This window comes from Cherax quadricarinatus, chromosome 30 (genome assembly GCF_038502225.1).
Source record: "Cherax quadricarinatus isolate ZL_2023a chromosome 30, ASM3850222v1, whole genome shotgun sequence".
Lineage (NCBI taxonomy): Eukaryota > Metazoa > Arthropoda > Malacostraca > Decapoda > Parastacidae > Cherax > Cherax quadricarinatus.
The window spans coordinates 32,010,712-32,034,042 of record NC_091321.1 but is presented as its reverse complement, the minus strand read 5'-3'; the positions used below and the strand labels follow the sequence as shown (position 1 = coordinate 32,034,042).

General features: G+C 39.5%; 1 protein-coding gene across 1 annotated transcript in view; it reads left to right on the top strand.

Annotated features, from left to right (window-relative positions):
* Nucleotides 1-23,331, top strand: part of bt (projectin protein bent) — a 237,117-nt gene that overhangs the window by 123,517 nt on the left and 90,269 nt on the right. Inside the window, exons 57-70 of the mRNA XM_070090071.1 lie at nt 4,745-4,925; nt 6,616-6,731; nt 10,913-11,096; nt 11,318-11,448; nt 12,917-13,088; nt 13,609-13,887; nt 16,230-16,399; nt 16,817-16,946; nt 17,979-18,281; nt 19,357-19,641; nt 19,978-20,580; nt 20,865-21,582; nt 21,883-22,049; nt 22,649-23,236. Of these exons, the coding sequence (XP_069946172.1) occupies nt 4,745-4,925; nt 6,616-6,731; nt 10,913-11,096; nt 11,318-11,448; nt 12,917-13,088; nt 13,609-13,887; nt 16,230-16,399; nt 16,817-16,946; nt 17,979-18,281; nt 19,357-19,641; nt 19,978-20,580; nt 20,865-21,582; nt 21,883-22,049; nt 22,649-23,236 (4,027 nt within the window). The remainder of the gene's footprint in view (nt 1-4,744; nt 4,926-6,615; nt 6,732-10,912; nt 11,097-11,317; nt 11,449-12,916; nt 13,089-13,608; nt 13,888-16,229; nt 16,400-16,816; nt 16,947-17,978; nt 18,282-19,356; nt 19,642-19,977; nt 20,581-20,864; nt 21,583-21,882; nt 22,050-22,648; nt 23,237-23,331) is intronic.

Here is a 23,331-nt window from a genome sequence, read left to right as displayed (position 1 = left end):
TAAGTGTATGAAGACAGAATGTGTAGTGAATATAGACCACCTAGAAAGGTTTTCTAAGAACTGATTATGTACTATTATCTACGTAAAACAACTGAATAAGCTATATTTTTATAGAATATATACAGCAACTACAGAAGCAACTTTGAAGTTTAGATAGGATATGCAGTAATAACTAAGGTAGTAAATACTTTTACTGCTTCCACGGCTTAGTAAGCTTTGTTAAGAGAGAAAATTTAGTAGCTGAAAAAATAATAAGTTTTATTATTAAATATGTAGTACGTACGGAAGTCAGCTTAGTCAGCTGTGTTATGCTGAGAAGCCAGGCTTTGAAGTAGTAGTTAAAGAAGACAGCTTAATAAGCTGTAATAAGACCGTATTTGAAAGAGTAAGCCTAATAAGCTGTATTAAAGAAAGTATGAAGTATGTAGCTACTAAAGACAGATGAGTAAGCTGAATTAAGACAGGATATGAAGTAGCAGGTACCGAAACCAGCTTAGTAAACTGAATTAAGACAGGATATAAAGTAGCAGGTACCGAAACCAGCTTAGTAAACTGAATTAAGACAGGATATGAAGTAGCAGGTACCGAAACCAGCTTAGTAAACTGAATTAAGACAGGATATGAAGTAGCAGGTACCGAAACCAGCTTAGTAAACTGAATTAAGACAGGATATAAAGTAGCAGGTACCGAAACCAGCTTAGTAAACTGAATTAAGACAGGATATGAAGTAGCAGGTACCGAAACCAGCTTAGTAAACTGAATTAAGACAGGATATGAAGTAGCAGGTACCGAAACCAGCTTAGTAAGCTGAATTAAGACAAAATATGAAGTAGCAGGTACCGAAACCAGCTTAGTAAACTTTCATATACTTTTTTATAATTTTCTTCTCGTTTTCTTCAGTGTAAACAAAGTAACTCTGATCCGACAGGTGGTGGTAAACTATGTTTTTCTTAAGCGATGTTTCACTCACTGGGAGCTTTCTCAAATCTGTGTAAAACATAGCAACAGTGATATACAAAGCATATAGAGTGAGGTGTGAACTCATGGTTGGTGGGTTCTAAAACTCACGGGTTAATGCGCACCGTGATTTTCAGGCCCCACTTGCCAGGGGTCTAAGTCCCACCTGTTCTGTGGTTTGTTTACATTCGTGTTGTTACGATTTCATGAATCATATAGGAGTGGTGAGGTGTTGCTCGTTCAGATCAGGTGCCGCAGCTAGAGATCAGGTGCCTCAGTGAGAGGTCAGGTGCCGCAGAGAGGTCAGGTGCTGAGGTCAGGTCAAGCCTTCTTGATGAGGACGTTCAGAAAAATTAAGAGATGCTTTTCTTTTGACGCAAAGTAAATTTAATTCAGGCTTATTTTGGTTGACTTAGTCTCTGAAATTAGTGAAATTTAAAACATCTATGAACTAACCTTACCGCGGGCGGGGGTTAGAACCCACGATCAGAGAGTCACAAAACTCAGGACCGTCGCGTTAGCCACGGTCTGGAGTTTAGCGACTCTCTGATCGCGGGTTCTAACCCCACCCGTGGTATGGTTTGTTTGCAATCGTGTCATTACGATTTCGTGAGTCATCCGAGAACGATGCTGTAAACGTCATCAACGGGGGAAAATACCTTTAACCGATCGCTTTGATCTCATCTCCTCCCGGCATCAACTGACCTCACCTGTAAAAGCGTCTGACCTGTCCTGGCAGCTCCTGACCTCTCCAGGTGTTACCTGACCTCTCGCAGCCACACTTGACCTCACCCGGCAAGAATTCACCTCCTTATATGCTTTCTATACCAATGTTTTTATATACAGTATTCCTTGTAACTAATGAAGCCCCAGTTACTTTTTTATTGGTTTAAATCCTTAATGTTTAGATATGTAAGACAACAGGTTTCAGCGTTTGCAGTTTATTACTGCTCATCTCTCACCTAATGAACTTGACCCAGCTGCTAACTAGGTTTGTGAACTTGACTCAGCTACTGACTAGGTTTGTGAACTTGACCAAGCCGTTGATTAGACTTAAGAGTCAGTCAAGATCCAACTTGTACAGTATGAGTTGAGACGATGTGGGTGGAGATGAGCACACACATCTCACAGAGTACTGGAGGATGGCGGAAAGATGCAGCATCAGTACACCCGCTTATGATGCAAAGTTTCGGTGGGCCAGCATGCCTGTCCTATAGTACAGATATCTCTGGTCCTCTAACTACACCGCCCGAATCTGATACATCCTACAACCATAAATGTGATTTGCAATACAAATTGCATTTAATCTTTATTGTACCTTGTCGTGCCACCTAGATAAAAACTCCGCACCTTATATATATATATATATATATATATATATATATATATATATATGGAAAGTTCTTTGTATTTCATGTTTAATAAAAGTTCCAAATCACATCTCATGGTGAATTTGAAAGAAATGCAATTTTTATTCTATTTGAATTGTATTTTGTAAAACAGAATAAAAAGTCGCACTTTCGTAATGGAGGAGGAGCGGTGTGGAGGAGGCGGGGAAACGGAGTATATCTGGAGGACGAACCTTACAGTGCGTCCACTTCACTCCTCTTCCTCAGTAGACTCTTCTAATATCTCAGTCAACTCCTACTATTAATCACGAGAGAATAAGCATGTTGGTTAAAGCACCGGCATGGAACGATAGCACGATCATAGAAGTCAGCATGTTTAGGTAACGTCTTGGTATAACCCAGACAACGACTAGTACCACCCTGGTCACAACATGGCACCAGAAACACGCCTCCATTGGTCTTCACTTCATAACATATCGAAATATAAAGAACTTGTAATGAAGGGTGGTGACTCGTCTTAGAACCTAAACATCGTGTTCTTTTTGAACGTTGCCATCGATGTTAATGTGCTAGTGTGTGACTGTGTGAGTGGAGTGTAAACTATGGTCACACTCCATAGTGCTGAGGTGAGGGCCATGGTCGTGTTCATGCTCCCCTCACAGTGTGTGGGGATGATCATGGTCGTGTTCATGCTCCCCTCACAGTGTGTGTGGGGGAGGATGATCATGGTCGTGTTCACGCTCCCCTCACAGTGTGTGGGGAGATGATCATGGTCGTGCTCACGCTCCCCTCACAGTGTGTGGGGATGATCATGGTCGTGTTCACGCTCCCCTCACAGTGTGTGGGGGGGGTATGATGATGGTCGTATCCTTGCTCTCCACACAGTGTGAATGGGAGGGGGGTGATCATGGTTATACCCCCACTCCCCTCATGAAACAACCAAAAATAAATTGTTGTACCCAAAGTAAATCACCCAGGTAAACTGTAATTAACTTTACTTAAATAAGGATAATTTCCTCATTTTTCATTTTAAACTGCGCCATCAGGATTAATTTTTATCATAATAAAATTTAAATTATACGTAATAAATTTCGCTTCAAGAAATATAATTTACACATATAACCTAAATAATAATTCGTAGTGAAAAATGTAATTCTCTTGCAATGACCTTACCATGCACACTGAACTAGTCCACTGATTTGTCACTCGAGGACACTCCTACGAACTCAATCCTTGCCCAAAAAATAATCTTTGCGATACCCGAGTGTCAGCCAGCGCTCTAGCAGGCGTGTGTTTGTGTAAAGAACAGCATGATGTGGTTGGGTGGGCGCATGGGGGCCGCCCACCAACACTGTGGGGGCCGCCCACCCTCACATCTTATTTCTCACTAGTGCTCAGGACTGTCAAACACCGCAGTATTTTAGCTGTAGTAATGTGTTTCTCGTTAGAAGGACTCGGGGACCTATACCCAACTTATATTCCGTTCATTGTGTAGTCAATGTACTGCCGGTGGATGTTAAAGCGGCTAAATATTACTAGTATTAGCGAGATAAACACTGAGGTCCACGCCTCCTTCCTGAGCAACACTGTAACACCCACCAACAAAATCGAGACAATATTCTCTACATATTTTTAAATACTGCTTATTTTTATCCTTCTGCTTTCTATTTTTCAGTGATATATATATATATATATATATATATATATATATATATATATATATATATATATATATATATATATATATATATATATATATATATATATATATATATATATATATATATATATATATATATATATATATATATATATATATATATATATATATATATATATATATATATATATATATATATATATATATATATATATATATATATATATATATATATATATATATATATATATATATATATATATATATATATATATATATATATATATATATATATATATATATATATATATATATATATATATTAGAATCGACGCTTTTTAAAAACACCCAATTTTTCATATTTTTTCTCATGGATTGTAATACGTTGTATTAACATAAAAGAGAGTATACTAACAGTGTTTTTTGAAGAGAATATTTTAGCTGCAGAATTTTTCATTACTGATGGTTGTTCGAAAGTAAGAGTGACCGACTTTCGAGTGAGTGTTGGTAACGTGACGTAGTGGCATGTAATTCATGTTGTAATGCATGGTTATCTTTCTTCTCTCCCTCTGCCCTTCCCTCCTCTTCCTTTGCTTGGCTTCCACCGTGCGCCTTCCCTTCTACTGCTGCTGTGGCGGCGGCGGCTGCTGCGTCCTACTTCTGTTGCCATCTCCACCGCCACACCGCCTCTGCCTTCTGACGCTTCTGACGGGTTTTCATCACCGGCGTGTATCCTCCCGCGACTCTGCTCTCTGGCACCACAATTGCTCCACGCCAGCCCTTGCTATCTATCCTTGGACAGGAGGTGGTGACGAAGGATCTGCTGCGCGTTGACTCATCAGGCAACAATACCAAGCTGCTCATTATGAAGGCGCAGAGGAAAATGTCTGGCAAGTACGTCCTCACTGCTAAGAACGAACACGGAGAAGACTCAGTCCAGATCGACCTCACTATCTTGGGTACGTCCTACCATCAGCAACGCAACTTGTTCTCTTGTTCACTTCACTTTTAATTTGTCCTAATGTACTACTATATATGTGATATTCATTGTATTATTATTTTTGTATTTATAATCCTGTTGGCAAGTAGTGGACACACAAGTCACCAGCTAACCTAAGTCACTTGTTCTTCTAAACGAATTTTTTCATTTAATATTTTTTTACGTTGCAGTTTTCAAGAGCATACACACACGAACACACACACACACACACACACACACACACACACACACACACACACACACACACACACACACATATATATATATAAAATATATATATAATATATATATATATATATATATATATATATATATATATATATATATATATATATATATATATATATATATATATATATATATATATATATATATATATATATATATATATGCAAAACAACCACTCTGAAAGAATAGAGAAATTCCAAGCGCTTTCGTGGCTACTCACATTATCAAGGAACTATGAAAGTAAAGCATCCAAGGAAGCTATATAATGGGTCTGGCCTACACCTCACTATCAGATCCCACAACGGTTAAACACCTGACGCGCGCCGACCCAACTTGGATAGGTCCTTTGCACAACTCACCCACAAACTATTCTACCCAAGAAAATTTAAAAATTATTATTTGTCCAGTGTATTATTAAATTCTTCCCAAATTCTATTAAGTATTAGATCCATTTATAATTAATAGAATTTGGGAAGAATATATATATATATATATATATATATATATATATATATATATATATATATATATATATATATATATATATATGTATATATATATATATATATCGTGCCGAATAGGCAGAACTTGCGATTTTGGCTTAAATAGCAACGCTCATCTTGCCATATAGGACAAGTGAAAATTTGTGTATGCAATAATTTCGCCAAAATCATTCTGAACCTAACGAAAAAAAAAAATATTTCACTGAGTTTGTTTAGTATTAAATTGTTGTAAACAAATATAAAATATATTTAGTTGGGTTAGGCTAATATAAATTGTTCTTGTTATAATAAGGTTAGGTAAGTTTTCTAAGATTCTTTTGGAGCAAAATTTAAAAATTTTACATTTACATTAATAAAAAAAAATATATCTTTGAACGTATAAGAGAAAATTTTAGAAAGGACTTAATTTTAAATGAGTTCTTGCTAATTGACCAGTTTTGCATATTCGGCACGACATATATATATATATATATATATATATATATATATATATATATATATATATATATATATATATATATATATATATATATATATATATATATATAGTACACAAACAGGGAGTAGAATGAAATTGGCTCAGAGGCATCCACACCGCCGTATGTACACCATCGAAGGATATACCTTAATGGTGGATGCACCATTGTTAAGATTGTGTGGTCAAGTGGTCTAAAGCGTCATGCGTTTTCTCTCACCATAGTTATATTACAATTAAAAAATATTAACTCATTAATTTGAGTCACAATATTCAACAATGACTACACTTTCTCAGTTAATTTTTAATCCAGCTCAAACGTAACAGATCATTAAGGATCCACCCGTCTAAAAATATAAACTACAAAACTGCCTTACCTAACTTCAAACTGCATAGTGCATTTTGTTGTTACAATGGTATAAAACACGGTATATTTGTGGCAGGTCCTCCGAGTAAACCCAAGGGTCCGCTGGATGTGAGCGATGTAAAAGCCAATGGGTGCAAACTGAAGTGGGATAAGCCAGAGGACGATGGTGGCCTGCCTGTCGACCACTATGAGGTCAGTTTGAGTATCTGTATTGGTATTTATCTGTAGATATTTAGTTTATCATATAATTTGTTTAAGCTTTCTGTAATTTGAGCATATTCCAACTATCTCCCACTCCCTTTGTAAATAAATACACAGTGTGCTTTTTGCGCCACTTTTTTTAATAATATATAAGTGTGGAGTTCTGAGATATTGATGGTAATTACCTAGATTAACTTGAAGGCGTCCGAGAATCATCTTCAACTGTTTATATATTTTACAATTTGCTCTTCGACTCTGTTCCTCTAAACAAAATTCTTAAGTTTCTATGATTTTCGTCAATTTATCGTAGGTCTGAGTTAGTTAAGTCAAGAATTCCTCTTCCTGGTATCCAAGCTTGAGTTTTGTTATGATATTCTGATTTTCAAGGTTTTCCTAGTGTAATATTGTGTGAATGTGAAGATTGACGGGGATACCGGTCACTATAATAATGATACTTTTCGGTTTTTATTCTTGAATACCGGGAATTCGGTCACTTTATTATAGATATTTTGCGGTTCTCGTCGATGTTTTTAAGTGAAGATTTTAATAAGCAGTTTTTTCAGGGTTGTTACTTTTCTTTTAATATAAAACTTAATTTTTTCCTGGTGTTATTGTTTTATGTTCAACAAGGACAATAATCTACTTTTTTGTTTTTGTTTTTCAGTTCTCAAAATCTTCTGTTGTTAAAATCTTTCCACTTTTGATATTGTGTTTATTTTGTTGCAAAGACACCGGCAGCTATTGTTATTTTATTTATAAGCTTTCTTTAATTCACCTTCAGTAAGTCACAGTAGTGAAATGTTTCACATTTCATCATTGTCTTACACATCATTACTGTGTCTTACACTTTGCTACTGTGTCTCACACTTCGCTACTGTGTTCTAAACATCACTTCTGTGTCTCACTCACCATTAGTGGATCTCACCCTATACCAGCGCCTTACACTTTATTGTTTCTCTACCTTTACTACTGTATCTACCTTTACTACTCTGTCTCACTGTTTACTACTGTGTCTCACACTTCATTACTGTGTCTTTAACATCACTTCTGTGCTTCACGTATTATTGCTGTGTCTCACTCTATACCAGTGTCTCACACTGGAAAATAAGGAATATCCACTAGGAATTTTTATTGACCTAAGAAAAGCTTTTGACACAGTAAACCACGAAATCCTACTCCACAAACTTGACCACTACGGTATAAGAGGCCATGCGCTTGCTTATTTCAAATCTTACATTACTAATAGGTATCAGTACGTCACCATTAAAGACACAGCATCAGCAACACGGCCACTTGATACTGGAGTTCCGCAGGGAAGTGTCCTTGGTCCCCTGCTCTTCCTCATATACATCAATGACCTTCCAAACGTATCCCAACACCTAAAACCCATTCTCTTTGCTGATGACACGACTTATGTCATCTCTCACCCTAATCTTGCCACCCTTAACACCATTGTGAATGAGGAGCTGATTAAAATATCGACTTGGATGACAGCCAATAAACTTACGCTTAACACTGACAAAACTTACTATATTATGTTTGGTAGCAGAGCAGGAGATGCACAAATTAACATTAAGATTGACAACACTAATTACCAGAAATAATGGGGGAAAATTCTTAGGCTTATACCTTGACAATAACCTGAATTTCAGCACCCATATCCAGCATATAGCCAAAAAAGTATCCAAAACGGTTGGGATCCTCTCCAAGATACGATACTACGTGCCGCAAAATGCCCTTCTCACACTATACCACTCACTTATTTATCCATACCTCACCTATGCTATTTGTGCTTGGGGATCAACTGCAGCAACACACCTAAAGCCAATAATAACCCAACAAAAAGCTGCAGTAAGAATAATCACTAAATCCCATCCCTGGCAGCACACCCCCCCACTCTTCAAAGATCTAAACTTACTCCCAGTTCAGTACATCCACACTTACTACTGTGCAATCTATATTTACAGGGCCTTAAACTCTAATATCAACCTTGACCTTAAACGCTTTCTTGATAGTTGTGACAGAACCCACAGGCATAACACCAGAAACAAACATCTCTACGACATTCCCCGTGTCCGACTAAACCTTTACAAAAATTCAATGTATGTCAAAGGCCCTAAAATCTGGAATACCCTACTTGAGAACTCTAGAACTGCAGACACATTCATCACCTTCAAAACCACCATTAGAAAACATCTTATCTCCCTGATACACCCCGTCAACTAACTACACAAATACCACCTGGTGGTTCACACTTACACTAGCTCACTCATTTGACCATAAACAGAAATATTAATCTCAGTCTTAAAATAATGAATCCTGTGATACTCCAATACTGAAACTATATACTGTGCCAAAACAAAAGCATTCACATTGCTAAACTCATAAACTAGTATTTAGTCACTTAGCCATAATACCAACTTACCTCATAATTTGTAATATTTTACATTTAAGAATAAAACTAAGTATGCCCGAAATGCCTAGCCATGCTAAGCGTTCTAGTGGTACACTCTGTAATCTCAATTTTACTACATGTAAACCAAACAATAACCAAATTTCTGTAAACTCAGCATTGTAATCCTTATAGAGAATAAACTTTGAATTTGAATTTGAATTTGAATTTGAATTTATTACTGTGTCTCACTCTTCATCATTGTGTATCACACTTTACCACTGTGTCTCACCCTTCTCTGTCGTCTCACGCCTTACTACTGTGTCTCACAATTCGTTATTCTCTCTACGGTGTTTAGAGCACCATAGAGACACCATGTGTTAATAAATAGCTAAAAATTGAAGTTTAACGAGAGTATAATGAAATGAAATGAAATAATTTTATAGCAATTTCTAGCTTACATCAAAATTTTGTAATGACCTCTCTGTAAAAACGTCCATAATTGCTAGTGAAACTTAGAGAGTTGTGTTAATGACTGGACAGAGAGGACAGTATGGTAGAGTGGCGGAGACACGACTTTCAACCTTGGGTGGAGAGGACCCTCGCAACTTTCATGCTGCGCTGTAGTGCCACATACATATACGTGAGATACATTATTATTATTATAATCAAAAAGAAGCGCTAAGCCACAAGGGCTATACAGCGCTGCAGGGCAGGAAGGAAGCGAGGGCATCAGGTGGCAAAAGGGAGGTGGATGAGTAATAGGTTACGGATAACAGCGGAGCAGTGGATGGTGAAAGGGTAAAGGGCAGCAAGAGACTGAGCACGTGAGATACAGCTTCACAACAGCAGCAGCTTCAGGGTGTGAGAGACTGTACTTAATATTAAAATTAAATAACACAAGAATGAGTGAAGCAAATGCTGCAGTTTATACAATGCAACATGTATGGTTTATTGAGAATATTTTCTAAGGAAAAGTGTTTTTCATGTGACGTGTTAATTAACTTAGTTACTCACACAACAGTTTACGTCCCCACTGAGTAAACCCGGTGAAATATTGCTACATGTTAGCAATTATCCGATTAAATTATATATACCAAAAGGTTTATATGCCAATTATATAAAGTTGCTTCAGATAGGCTACAATATACCGGCACACATTACATCCATACACTTCACTTTCATTTCTCACAGTTCACTGCTGTTTTACACTGTCTCACACTTCACTGCTGTGTCAACACTTTACAGAAAAATTATTTTCTTGTAATTATTTCGGATTATTTCAGAGTAATTATAATAGTTATAATTCAAGAGTCATACGTAGCTACGTATTTTCTCAAGCGTTTCTTTTATAATTGTCTCTGAATTAAATGGAAATATTGTAATTTCAAATTTTGTTCAAATTAATGTTTTTAAAATATTTGTTTATTCTTCTGTTTAATCTTGTTGTTCTTGTAGCTGCTGTTGTTGTTGCTTTTGCTGCTGTTGTTTTAGTTACTCTTGTAACTAAAACAACAGCAGCAATATTATTGCTGATTATTATCCATTACCCATTGCTGGATAATGGATAATAATCAGCAGTATTATTGCTGATTATTATCCATTACCCATTGCTGGATAATGGATGATAATCAGGTTTCGTTTGCTAGAAACGAGGGTAACGTTAGTTCCTTGGATCGAGAACCCTTCATCAGAATAAACCCTTGATGAGATTAGAGTGAGTAGTTTTTTTCAAATCCACCTGGAGAGATTTAACACATGTGTGGAACTGTCTCTTCAGATCGAGAAACTAGACCCCATCACTGGCCAATGGATGCCCTGTGGCGAGTCCAAGACCCCAGAGTTTGACGTAACTGGACTACAAGAGGGTAAGAAGTACAAGTTCCGCGTGAAGGCTGTTAATCCTGAGGGCGAGTCCGAGCCCCTCGAGGCTGACAAGGCTATCATCGCTAAGAACCCCTTCGGTGAGTTCCTCAACAGGGGAAGATAATACGGATTCTTCTATGCTTGATTCATTGTCAACCAGTCACTCTATACTCTTAAGAATCGTCTGTACACCTTTCTTTTTTTATATGAAAAATAGGGATACTTGAAATTGGCAGATAATGTTTCAAAAAATATTTTATATTTTATGAAACTAAATGTGCAAAAAAAAAAAAACTACACGTCTGAGTGTTTTCTGCAGACCCCCCCAGCAAGCCTGGCAAACCCAAGGCGACCAACTGGGACCGCGACTTTGTGGAGCTGGAGTGGGCCAAGCCTAAGGACGACGGTGGAGCGGAGATCACCAAGTACATCGTCGAAAAGCGAGATGTGGTGAGTATAACCGACTTCTAAGTGCTGGAAATGCGAGTGAGCTCGAGCGTGCTCGCGCGTGCACACACACACACACACACACACACACACACACACACACACACACACACACACACACACACACACACACACACACACACACACACACAGCACGTATGAATGCACACACACATGCATGCATGCGTAGACACATTATAAAACGAAAATAAATATCCCAGTATGGGGTTAAATCCGAGTGGGGATCTGTAACAAGTGGCGTTCCACAGGGATCAGTCTTGGGCCCGTTGTTATTTATAATATATATCAATGATCTTGATGAGGGAATTACTAGTGATATGAGCAAATTCGCCGATGACACAAAGATAGGTAGGATAATTGATTCAAACGTAGATGTTAGGGAACTTCAGGAGGATTTAAACAAACTCTATTCTTGGTCAGAAAAGTGGCAGATGCAGTTCAATGTAGATAAATGCAAGGTTCTGAAGCTTGGGAGTGCCCATAACCCTAGTACTTATAAATTAAATGATGTAGAACTTAGCCATACAGATTGCGAAAAGGACTTGGGGGTTATGGTGAGCAGCAACCTTAAACCAAGACAGCAATGCCTAAGCGTACGTAATAAGGCAAATAGATTACTGGGATTTATATCAAGAAGTGTAAGCAACAGAAGTCCAGAGGTCATACTGCAGCTTTATACATCATTAGTAAGGCCTCACCTTGATTATGCAGCTCAGTTCTGGTCTCCGTATTACAAAATGGACATAAATTCGTTAGAAAACATTCAGCGTAGGATGACTAAATTAATACATAGCATCAGAAATCTTCCTTATGAAGAAAGATTGAAGACTCTTAAGTTACATTCACTTGTTAGACGAAGAATGAGGGGAGACCTGATCGAAGTGTATAAGTGGAAGATAGGTATTAATAAAGGGGATATTAATAAGGTCTTGAGGATGTCTCTCCAAGAGAGAACGCGCAGTAATGGATTTAAATTAGATAAGTTTAGATTTAGAAAGGACATCGGAAAGTATTGGTTTGGAAATAGGGTAGTTGATGAGTGGAACAGTCTACCTAGTTGGGTTATTGAGGCTGGGACTTTGGGTAGTTTCAAATCTAGGTTGGATAAGTACATGAGTGGGATGGGTTGGATTTGAGTGGGACTTTCACATCAGAGCTTATTTCTTGGGTGGCATTGAAAATTGGGTAGGGCAAATGTTTTGTTAGTGGGATGAATTGTAAAGGACCTGCCTAGTATGGGCCAGCAGGCCTCCTGCAGTGTTCCTCCTTTCTTATGTTCTTATGTTCTTATGTATTTAATTATCGATCAAAAGTGGTGTGAGTTACAAGTCCAAATTTCTCTGGAGTTTCTGTCTTTTGCAAATTAAATTCGCTGGGTGTGACGTCGCGCAAACATTTTCACCGTGACACAGTAACCAATGTGACCCACCATTGTCTTCACCTCCCTCAGACTGGTCGTGGGTGGACACCGTGCGGGAGTGGCCCTGGTAACCGCACCTCCCTCCGCATCACAGATGTGGAACCTGACCACGAGTACCAGTTCCGCGTCATCGCTGAGAACAAAGCTGGACCTTCTGAGCCTTCCGATGCTTCAGAGTCCGTCATCTGCAAACCAAGATTCTGTAAGTCAAGAATAGTTCTCTGCTAAATGAGTTTTATATAAGGTTTTACGTCCAGTTAGTTATAACTGTTCATGATTTGCTTTTTCTAAATACTATTATACCTTAGTAACAACTAATCACAAGATTTTGGGGTCTGGGTTATATTTTTAGTCATTCACAGTGTTATTATTATTATTATTATTAAAGATTCACCGGTATTCTCCCGGCCCGGGCCTTTTCCAAGTGGTGGCCCGGCCTTGGCTCCCTCTTTAGGGAGTGTCTGAGACCTAAGTCTCCCATGGGAGGAGGCACAAGTACCTCCTCATCTTTGGGACCAACTGTCCCCAGGCCTAGCCACAAGCTAGGCCTCTCTGGTCTGCCATCCCCGCCCCAAGGGGCCTAATGGGAATGACAGGCTTGTGAGCTGCAAGCTCGGGCTCAGGCACCTACCCTACCCTAGAAGGGCTGATGTGAATTTGTAGACGATGGCTGATAACTACCAGCTTTCACCTGTTCTTAACTCTAATTCTTACTTCGTCAGTGGCACCGCGCATCGATCGCAAGAACCTGGGGCGCAAGACCATCCGCTCAGGCATCACCTTCAAAAACGAGAGCAAGGTGGAGGGTGAGCCCGACCCCAAGGTGACCTGGAGTCTTAAGGGTGAGTCCATCAAGAACGAGCGGGTGACCATAACGAGCGAGGACCACCTCACCACTATCATCATCAGGAAGGCCAAGCGCTCAGACACCGGCATCTACAAGATCTTTGCCAAGAACGATTCTGGCACTGACGAGGCCGAGCTGGATCTTGTAGTGATTGGTGAGTGCTTTTGTAATAGCCTGTTTACCTGTCTGTCCGTGGTACGTGCTTGTATGTTTATCTGTATGGTTAATAACTGAATTGCAATGAGTCTCTGTTTTCTCCTGTATTCATACAGATAATTATGTTTGTGTTTCTGTTTACCTGTCTTCCTCTGAGTGACTATGTTGGTCGGGATACCTATCGGTCCTTTATGAGTGCTCTTGTGTTCCCCTGCTAACATATTCTTCCCTGTTGTGAGGTATGCTTTCAAAGCAGGGCTTGCTGTAGGCAAGCCATCGCATGGTTAGAAAAAGAAAATTTTACTTCTAGTCTCCAGTCTAGGGATTTACTAATCCATGAAGTGTAAAATCTATTGTTCATTAGTGAGTGAAGATTTCTTGTACAATTATATTTTCCGTATCTGAAGAATAAGGAATTATTACATGATAGAACACAAAAATGTTAATATAAGCTAACTCTACAAACGCATACAAGTAACAAAGTGTTTAACTCACCTATATACAACCCAAAATCAGCACGGTACATATGCATGTTCGGATAGCAACTGCTCAAGGCTATATCCACATAAAATAGTGTGTAAACACCGACAAGACCAATCAGAAACAATATTCATTTAATCCTAGAATAAGCCGCATCCACAAGAAAGAGTAAATATTAAGACCACTCACTAAGTAGACAGAGACAGAGCATAAATAAGAGTTCGTAAGAATAACATGTAAACTGAATCTAAATAAATCCCAAGACAATGTACTACACGTAAGCACACAGTCTGAAAACACAGGACTGTCACAAACGCACTCCACTGTAGCTATGTTGCAAATTCTGGACACAGTAAATTCACACAGAACCAAGTGCTGATACTGTGTACATAACGAGATCATGCGAGTCAAGTGTTAATGAGATTATCATTTCATTCTTGGGGAGCGCTAAACCTGCGGGGGTTATATAGCCTCTGGGGAAACGGAAGACATTCAGGCTCAATTCAAGGCACTGGAGTACAGGTCTAATTTCTTAGATGAAGATCCTCTCATCAGCAACATCAAGGGAACTCCCTCGAGGGAGGGGAGTGTTCATGAGAGTGTAGCAGTGTTTACTGAATATTCTAACTGAAGTCTGAGTGACTACCAATCCTTGAAGCAAATATATCCACATGTCGTTGAAAAGGAACAGTTCACAAATATGGATAGTCTTCAGGCATAGGACAACAAAGGAAATCTAAGCCCAAATTCGATTCTTTGATAAACAGACGTCTGCATGTGAAGTAGTGTTTCTGGAGACAAGTGACTTAGTTTTTTCTGCTCGAGTGGACAGCAGTCGCCAATTGCATCTCATTCTTAGCAAGTGAGGGTGAGGGGGTGAAGAGACTTAGCAACGTCCACTGCTTTTTATACAGTTGTTAGTATACCAGGCGACAACTGTCACTCTCAACACCACAAATAATATGCAAATATATAAACTTATACAAATGTAAAAATGATAGAGAAAAATGTTATTACAGCAAAACTCGAGAAATTTTCTAGGCTTTCTTACAAAGAAAGATATTTCCGCAGACATATTAACAACTTTAAATATAACTCTACTAGTTACGGTAAATAATAATGTAAGAATACCAAATTATTTACATATGTGCATGCGTAAATTATTTGCTTGTTAAGCTGTTTACCTGCCTTCCTCTAAGAGTACTAGTTTTCCGCTGATTACTTGTCTTGTTCTAGGATCTATATTGAGCTGCTAACCTGAAGTATTTGTAGTTTTGGGAAAAAGTTGGACAAATAGGTGGGTGGGAATAACTGATTTTGAGAAGAACCTGCCTTTCATGGGCCATTAAGCCTGCTGCAGTGTTCCTCTTGTCTTAGGTTCTAATATAAAGATACCTAAATCTTGCAATATCTTTGCATTTCTTCCTATACGAGGGCTTATGTTACCGTGTTTGTCTATCTTGAATTGTGAGTACCTGTATTGACCTGTTGTTTATAATCTGTGAGTGACTGTTTATCTGTTGGTAAGTCATGACCACCTGTTTGTTATCCCGTTTACCTGTATGCCTTCTGGAAGGGCCTATGTAATGGTCTGTGTGTTACATGACTGTAACAGGGCCGCGAACCTGTTGCAAATATTCACATTAACAAATTAATAACAAAAAAGGAACAATACCGTGACTGGAACGATACACAAATAACCCGCTTCTCTCTTTTATGTGCGGATTATTTGTGTAACAAATTAATACCTGTTCACTCTCACGTTTAACTATTTTAACCTAAAAAATGAAACTGTCACCATCAAACATTAAGAACCTAATCGAGAACCTGACGGAACCCATGTTGTTGTTCTCGTCTTAGGCAAACCCGGCAAACCCAAGGGTCCACTGAAGGTATCTGACGTGACGGCGGAGTCCGCTAAGCTCAAGTGGGAACCCCCGGAGGACGATGGCGGAGAGCCTATTGACCACTACGTGGTGGAGCGCATGGACACGGAGACTGGTCGCTGGGTCCCGGTGAAGGAAACCAAGGTGAGCCAAGACGCCATCCCACCTCCTTCCTTCCTTCCTTCCTTCCTCATCTTAAACCTGTCCCGTCATGTGGAGTTCCTTGACGCCGGTGAAGGGTTCTCAGCCCAAGAGATTGACCTTGAATTTCCTTACCTTTGACCAGACTTTATTGGTTCTATATGATTCCTACGAGTTTAGCGCTCTTCCTTATGAATATAATAATTTATAATATACTGAATCTGACCTCCTCTGCCTCTACTTCCTCTGCCCCCCTCCCCAGCTTCTACTTCTTCTCTCTACGTTCTCCTCAGCTTCTACTTCTTCTCTCTACTTCCTCCTCAGCTTCCACTTCTAACTGCTTTATTCAATAAATTTCTTAACTCTATTCCACTGTTGTCACTGGGAACAGCCTCCTGATGCCTTTCTCTGTGTTTTTAGTCTCCCGAGGCTGAGGTTCCTGGACTCACTGAGGGCCACGACTACCACTTCCGCGTCAGGGCCGTCAACTCTGAAGGCGAGTCGGAGCCCCTGGAGACCGACACGGCCATCAAGGCCAAGAATCCCTTCGGTAAGTGTTGCTGCTTTTGAATGGGAATTGCTTGTGTGAGGACGGGTGTGTACCAATGTGTTCATCTTGTTCTGATCTTAAAGGGTTTGATCTGTGGCTTCTGTGTTTGTATGGGAATTTAAATTTATCCTTAGAAGCTTAATTCCGTGTGTCTGATCGATTAAAGTTTTGTTTTTTCGTGTGGTGTATTTTGAGAATATGTATTAGAAAGTATATGAATGCAGGTATGTAATTGATGTGTTAATGTATGAAAGTATTTTACGTCTGTTAACGTAAGTGTTTATGTATGCATGTATGAATAAGTGTTCTATGCAATAAGATCACAGTAAACAGTTGATATCACAAAATACAGAACAACCACTGTTCCTTGATAATGTGAGAAGTCACGAAAGCGCTTGGAATTTCGCTATTTTTTCACAGTGGTTGTTCTGCATAAGTGTTCTGTGTATGTATGCAGGGATAAGTGTTCTCTGTATGCATGCAGAGGTAAGTGTTCTGTGTATGTATGGAGATGTACGTGGTCTATGTATTTCAATAAATTTATTCTTTAATTATTTGTTTCGTTATTATTTACTCTGTAAATTTATATTGTGGACACAAGTGAAAGTGGTTTTCTATATGGTATAGAGAGAAAGTGTTCATTCGTTTGATGTTTACCTTAATGTTTATTGTAAAAGTTGCAGTCGATATTATGTTTAAAATTTACGAGTTTCTTGTATATCAGATTTAGTTTCAGTGAATGGTGGTCGAATTTTCCCATGTACATTTGTTACTCTGGAGAAGAGTGTGAAGAGGAAGAGAAAACTTAGAATTAGAAACACCGAGCAGATTATAATAAATTTTTATTGTATTTTACACACTTTTTGTTTCTATTGTGTATTTATTTTATTTAACAAAATTGGATACATTAATAATGTGGTCAGTTGTTCATTGCGTAAGTCCTCGATTGAATAATATACCAATAGTTGCATTGGTTTATTTGGTAAATCCTTCAAGGATAAGTAGCTAACTAGTTCAATCATGATGTTGCAGACCCGCCCAGCAAGCCTGGTAAACCCGAGGTGAAGGACTTCGACAGGACGTGGTGTGAACTGAAGTGGAACCCACCAGATAATGATGGTGGCGCCCCCATCAGCCACTACATCATTGAACGTAAAGACAAATACGCTGCCAAATGGGTCAAGCACTGTGAGACCAAGAGCAACAAGCCCGAGGGCAAGGTCAATGACCTTACCGAAGGAGAGACCTACCAGTTTCGTGTGAAGGCTGTCAACAAAGCTGGCCAGAGCAAGCCTTCAGAGCCTTCCGACAACTTCACCGCGAAGGCCAAATTCCGTAAGTAACATCTTGCGCAACTGGATAATTCCAAGTAGTTGTTTTAATTCTCAAGTTTACTTTAGCTATGTGTATACAATATTGTTAGACGTATCTTTCTTTATGGTAAAAAAATACATAATAATGATCATTGTCAGTTTCTTAAAAATAAGTCAATTTAAGAATTGGTTCACCACCAGATGTTCAGCTTCACTTTCTTAAGAACTCCCCTAAAAATTGGACTTCTCCCGAATTTTATTTTAGGGATTAGTAGAAAAAATAATTTAAATGGCGTAAAATAATTTAGTTTTGTATCCAACTTGAAATCCTCATTAACCTAACCTAACGTATTTGTTTAATGAAATTCTACTAAATATATAATAGACGAGTCTAAATTGACTTAGTGTTACTTAAAATCCATTATATATCCATATATATGGTCACAGACCGGCCGCGGGGGCGTTGAACCCCGGAACTCTCTCCACGTATATATATATATATATACGTTTATTGTCTTCTCTGAGGATGAGGGTCCCCATTCCAGCTATATATATATATATATATATATATATATATATATATATATATATATATATATATATATATATATATATAGTTTATATATATATATATATATATATATATATATATATATATATATATATATATATATATATATATATATATATATATATATATATATATATATATATATATAGATAGATAGATAAATATAAATGTAGTGCCGAATAAATAAAACTTGCGATTTTAGCTTAAATAGCAACGCTTTTCTTGCCGAATAAGACAAGCGATAATTTGTGTATGCAATAATTTCGCAAAAATCATTCTGAACCTAACGATGAAGTGTATTTCATTGTGTTTGTTTATTATTAAATTATTGTAAACTTATCTAAAATATATTTAGTTGGATTAGGCTAAATTAAATTGCGCTTGTTATAATAAAGTTAGGAAAGTTTTCTAAGGTTCTTTGGGTAAAAAATTATATGTACATATGTGTGTGTGTGTGTGTGTGTGTGTGTGTTTCTTGCCTTCATATGTACCAAGATCAGTAATCATATTGCTGTGTTTACTGCAGTGGCTCCTGTTATCGACCGCACGAATCTGGAGAACATCACAGTCCGTGCTGGCCAGATGATCAAGTTCGACTGCAACGTGACTGGTGAGCCGATCCCCAAGAAAGCGTGGTTCATCAACAAGGCTCGTCAAGACGGTGATCAGCCAGGCATCAAGATTGACGAGGAGGACCACCGCACTAAGATCGTCATTGCCAGCTGCACTCGCGCCCACAACGGAACCTTCCTCGTCAAGGCCGACAACTCTGCCGGTCACGACGAGGTAGCCATTGAGGTGGTGGTGCTCGGTAAGTTCCTCAAGCACACATTAAAATTCGAGAATGAAATTAGCTATCATGTTTTGAAGCCCTGAAATACCGTGTTAAGCATGAACTTGCGGTGTTTAACTTTGCTTACCGTAGCACTTTCAGTGCAGCAATATTAGTTAAATTTAACATAAACCAATAACTAGGTCAGAGTTCTTGTGGTTTACTGCTACAGATTTTGTCATGGTAGTTGATAATGCCATGTATATTTTGCTTATTACTTTTTATGGAAGGCTCATGTATATAATAATTAATAATATTTATTCTTATTATTATTTTCATTTTTAATTATTTTATTCTTACTAACAATCATTACAGACAAGCCTGGAAAGCCAGAGGGTCCACTGAAGGTGTCAGATATCCACAAAGAAGGCTGCACTCTCAAATGGAAGGAACCCTTGGACGACGGTGGTGCACCTATTGAGCAGTATATTGTCGAGAAGATGGACACAGAGACAGGCAGATGGGTGCCAGTAGGCAGGTCACGAGAGCCAATGATGGCGGTGGAGAACCTTGAGCCTAATCACGAGTACAAGTTCCGTGTCTCGGCTATCAACAGTGAAGGTGAATCTGAACCTCTCGAAGGTCTTGACACCATTGTGGCTAAGAATCCTTTCGATCCGCCTGATCCACCAGGCAAACCTGAGGCCACAGACTGGGACAAGGACTTTGTGGAGCTCAAGTGGACCAAGCCTGCTAAGGACAACGGTGCCCCCATTACTGGCTACATCATTGAAAAGCGTGATGAGCTCACCGGCAAGTGGGTCAAGGCTGCTGAAGTGAAAGGAGACACACCGAAGGGCCGCGTGAATGACCTGGATGAAGGCGAAACATACGAGTTCCGAGTCCGTGCAGTGAATGAGGCCGGCCCCTCCGACCCGTCGGAGGCCAGCAAACCCGTCACTTGCAAACCCAGGAAATGTAAGTTTGTCATTTTTAGCTTTAGCTGCAGTTAATTTTGCATAACTAGTTGCCTAAAGGTTGTACCAAACTTTCTCTTATGGATATTTAAATCTCCGCCATTTTATAGTTATTATGTATTTGAATCTATTGAAAAATTCTTGCTCAGTGGGGCGAAATTTCTGATTTGTCACTTAGCGCCGCAGTACACAATTTTGCATTGTTCTTTATCCCAACACAGTTTTGTTATTATTTTTCACTTAATTTAGTTATCACGTCAGTAAAAATATGTTGTTTTCTTTCAGTGGCCCCAAAAATCGACCGCCGTAACCTTCGCGACTTGACGGTTCGCGAGGGTGAACCCATCCTTCTTGACGTTAAGATTATTGGCGAGCCACCACCAGACGTCGAATGGCTTTTCGGCAAAAAACCACTTAAAGAAACCAAGGATCTCCGTATTGAAAACGTCCCATACAACACCAAGTTTATCAACGACGAACCATTACGTAAACACTCAGGTGTTTACAAAATTGTGGCCACAAATCAGTATGGTCGCGACGAGGCGGAAGTTACCATCACCGTCATTTCCAAACCTGGTAAACCAGAGGGACCTATTGAAGTGAAAGATGTCCACAAGGAGGGCTGTAAGCTCAAATGGAAGCCTCCGAAGGATGATGGCGGCTCCCCCGTTGAAGGTTACGTTGTGGAGAAGTTCGACCCTGATATGGGTCTGTGGCTACCAGTGGGCAAGACTTCCACGCCAGATATGGAAGTTACTGACCTGACTCCTGGGCACGAATACGAGTTTCGTGTGAAGGCTGTGAATAAAGAGGGCGAATCCGAACCACTTGTGACCCTCTCCCCCATCACGGCCAAGGATCCCTTTACGGTGCCAGGCAAACCAGGAGCTCCAGAGGCCACAGACTGGGACTCCAACCGTATTGACCTGAAGTGGTCTATGCCCCTGGAAGACGGTGGTGCTGCTATTTCGCACTACATCATCGAGAAGAGGGACAAATACACGTAAGTAATTATTGAGCAGCTGCGATAATTATCACTAGGTGACTCCACTATGAGTTTTTTACAAAATGCTTGTGCCCATATGCCATGTTACATATATTTTAAGTACTCTGCATTGCTTCATGAGCATCAGGATAACTAATAGAAGCATTAATATTTGTTTCAATAGTGGCTGTTCTCCTGGACATAGAGATTCAGTATTACTTATTATCAACAAATAATGAGTAAATCATGATTCAAATTTGGAAGTGAAATAAGTATATATTTACATCAGCAACTTGAGGTGATTCTTTTCCCTGGCAGCAACCTTTGGGAGAAGGCGTGTGAGACTCCCACGCCTGAGTGCAAAGGCTCAGTCACCAACTTGATCGAGGGAATGGATTACCAGTTCCGCATTACAGCCGTCAACCGCGCCGGACCTGGCGAGCCCAGCGACCCTAGCAAGACCATTACTGCTAAAGCAAGATTCCGTGAGTCTTCCTCTGGTTTTATGTTGCACTTGTTTTCAGTGATTCATACGTTAATCGGGGATAGGGGCAGGGATAGGGGCAGGGATAGGAGCAGGGATAGGGGCAGGGATAGGGGCAGGGATAGGGCAAGGATAGTAGCAGGGATAGGGGCAGGGATAGGGGCAGGGATAGAGAATAAATTGACCTATGCCTGATTGGTGGGCGAAGACGGCATTAATACAGTGCAACATTTTCATTTAGGAATGAAATGCTGACTAGGAAGCGTGTGTGTCTGGCGCTCAGCTGACGGTGGATCGAGCCTCCACCAAGACTTGCGCTGAATGACCCATGAGGGTTTAGCCCTTAACATGAATTAATCAATTAGGAATGAAATTCTGTTGATGCATACCTAGAAAAACCAGCTGATGCAGAGAAAAATGAAGACTAAATAATTGTAATAGACACAATGACGTTCTTAAATAGATAAATATAATGACCTCTAATTAGTAAAATATGTGCAACAATAAATAAATAGATGAATGTAAAGTAAACATAGACATGGGTGTGAGAGAGAAATACACACAGTAATAAACATTAACATTTGATCTGCACCTCCACAGTGCCACCAAAGATCGAGCGTAAGAACCTACGTGACGTGACACTCTCAGCTGGCTCGATGCTCAAGTATGACTGTGACATCTCTGGCGAGCCTCCTCCAACCGCCTCGTGGACGTTCGAGGGCCGCAAACTAGAGCCCAGCAGGCATGTCACCATCACCAATGTGGACTACAACTCCAAACTGGTGATCCGTGACGCTGAGCGTGGTGACTCTGGTGAGTATGTCATCACAGCAACAAACAGCTCCGGTAAAGACCAGGTGACAGTACGTGTGACTGTCACAGATAAACCCAGTCCACCTGAAGGACCCATCAAGGTGTCAGACGTCAGAGGAACGGGTTGCAAGCTCAAGTGGAAACGTCCCAAGGACGATGGTGGCACCCCCATTGAGTACTACCAAGTCGAAAAGCTGGATCCCAACACCGGACTGTGGGTGCCAGCAGGTCGGTCGGCCGGGCCTGAGCCCTCAGTGGACCTGAACAACCTCAGCCCCGGGACCGAGTACCAGTTCCGTGTGAGGGCCGTCAATGCTGAGGGCGAGTCCAGTCCTCTCAATGCTGATGAACCTGTTCTAGCCAAGGATCCTTATGGTTAGTTTTCTAAGTATGTTTCTTTTGTGTATAACTTTTCTCTTACTGTTGAAATATTATTTTCTGTATATGCAAAGATACTTTATTATTTATTT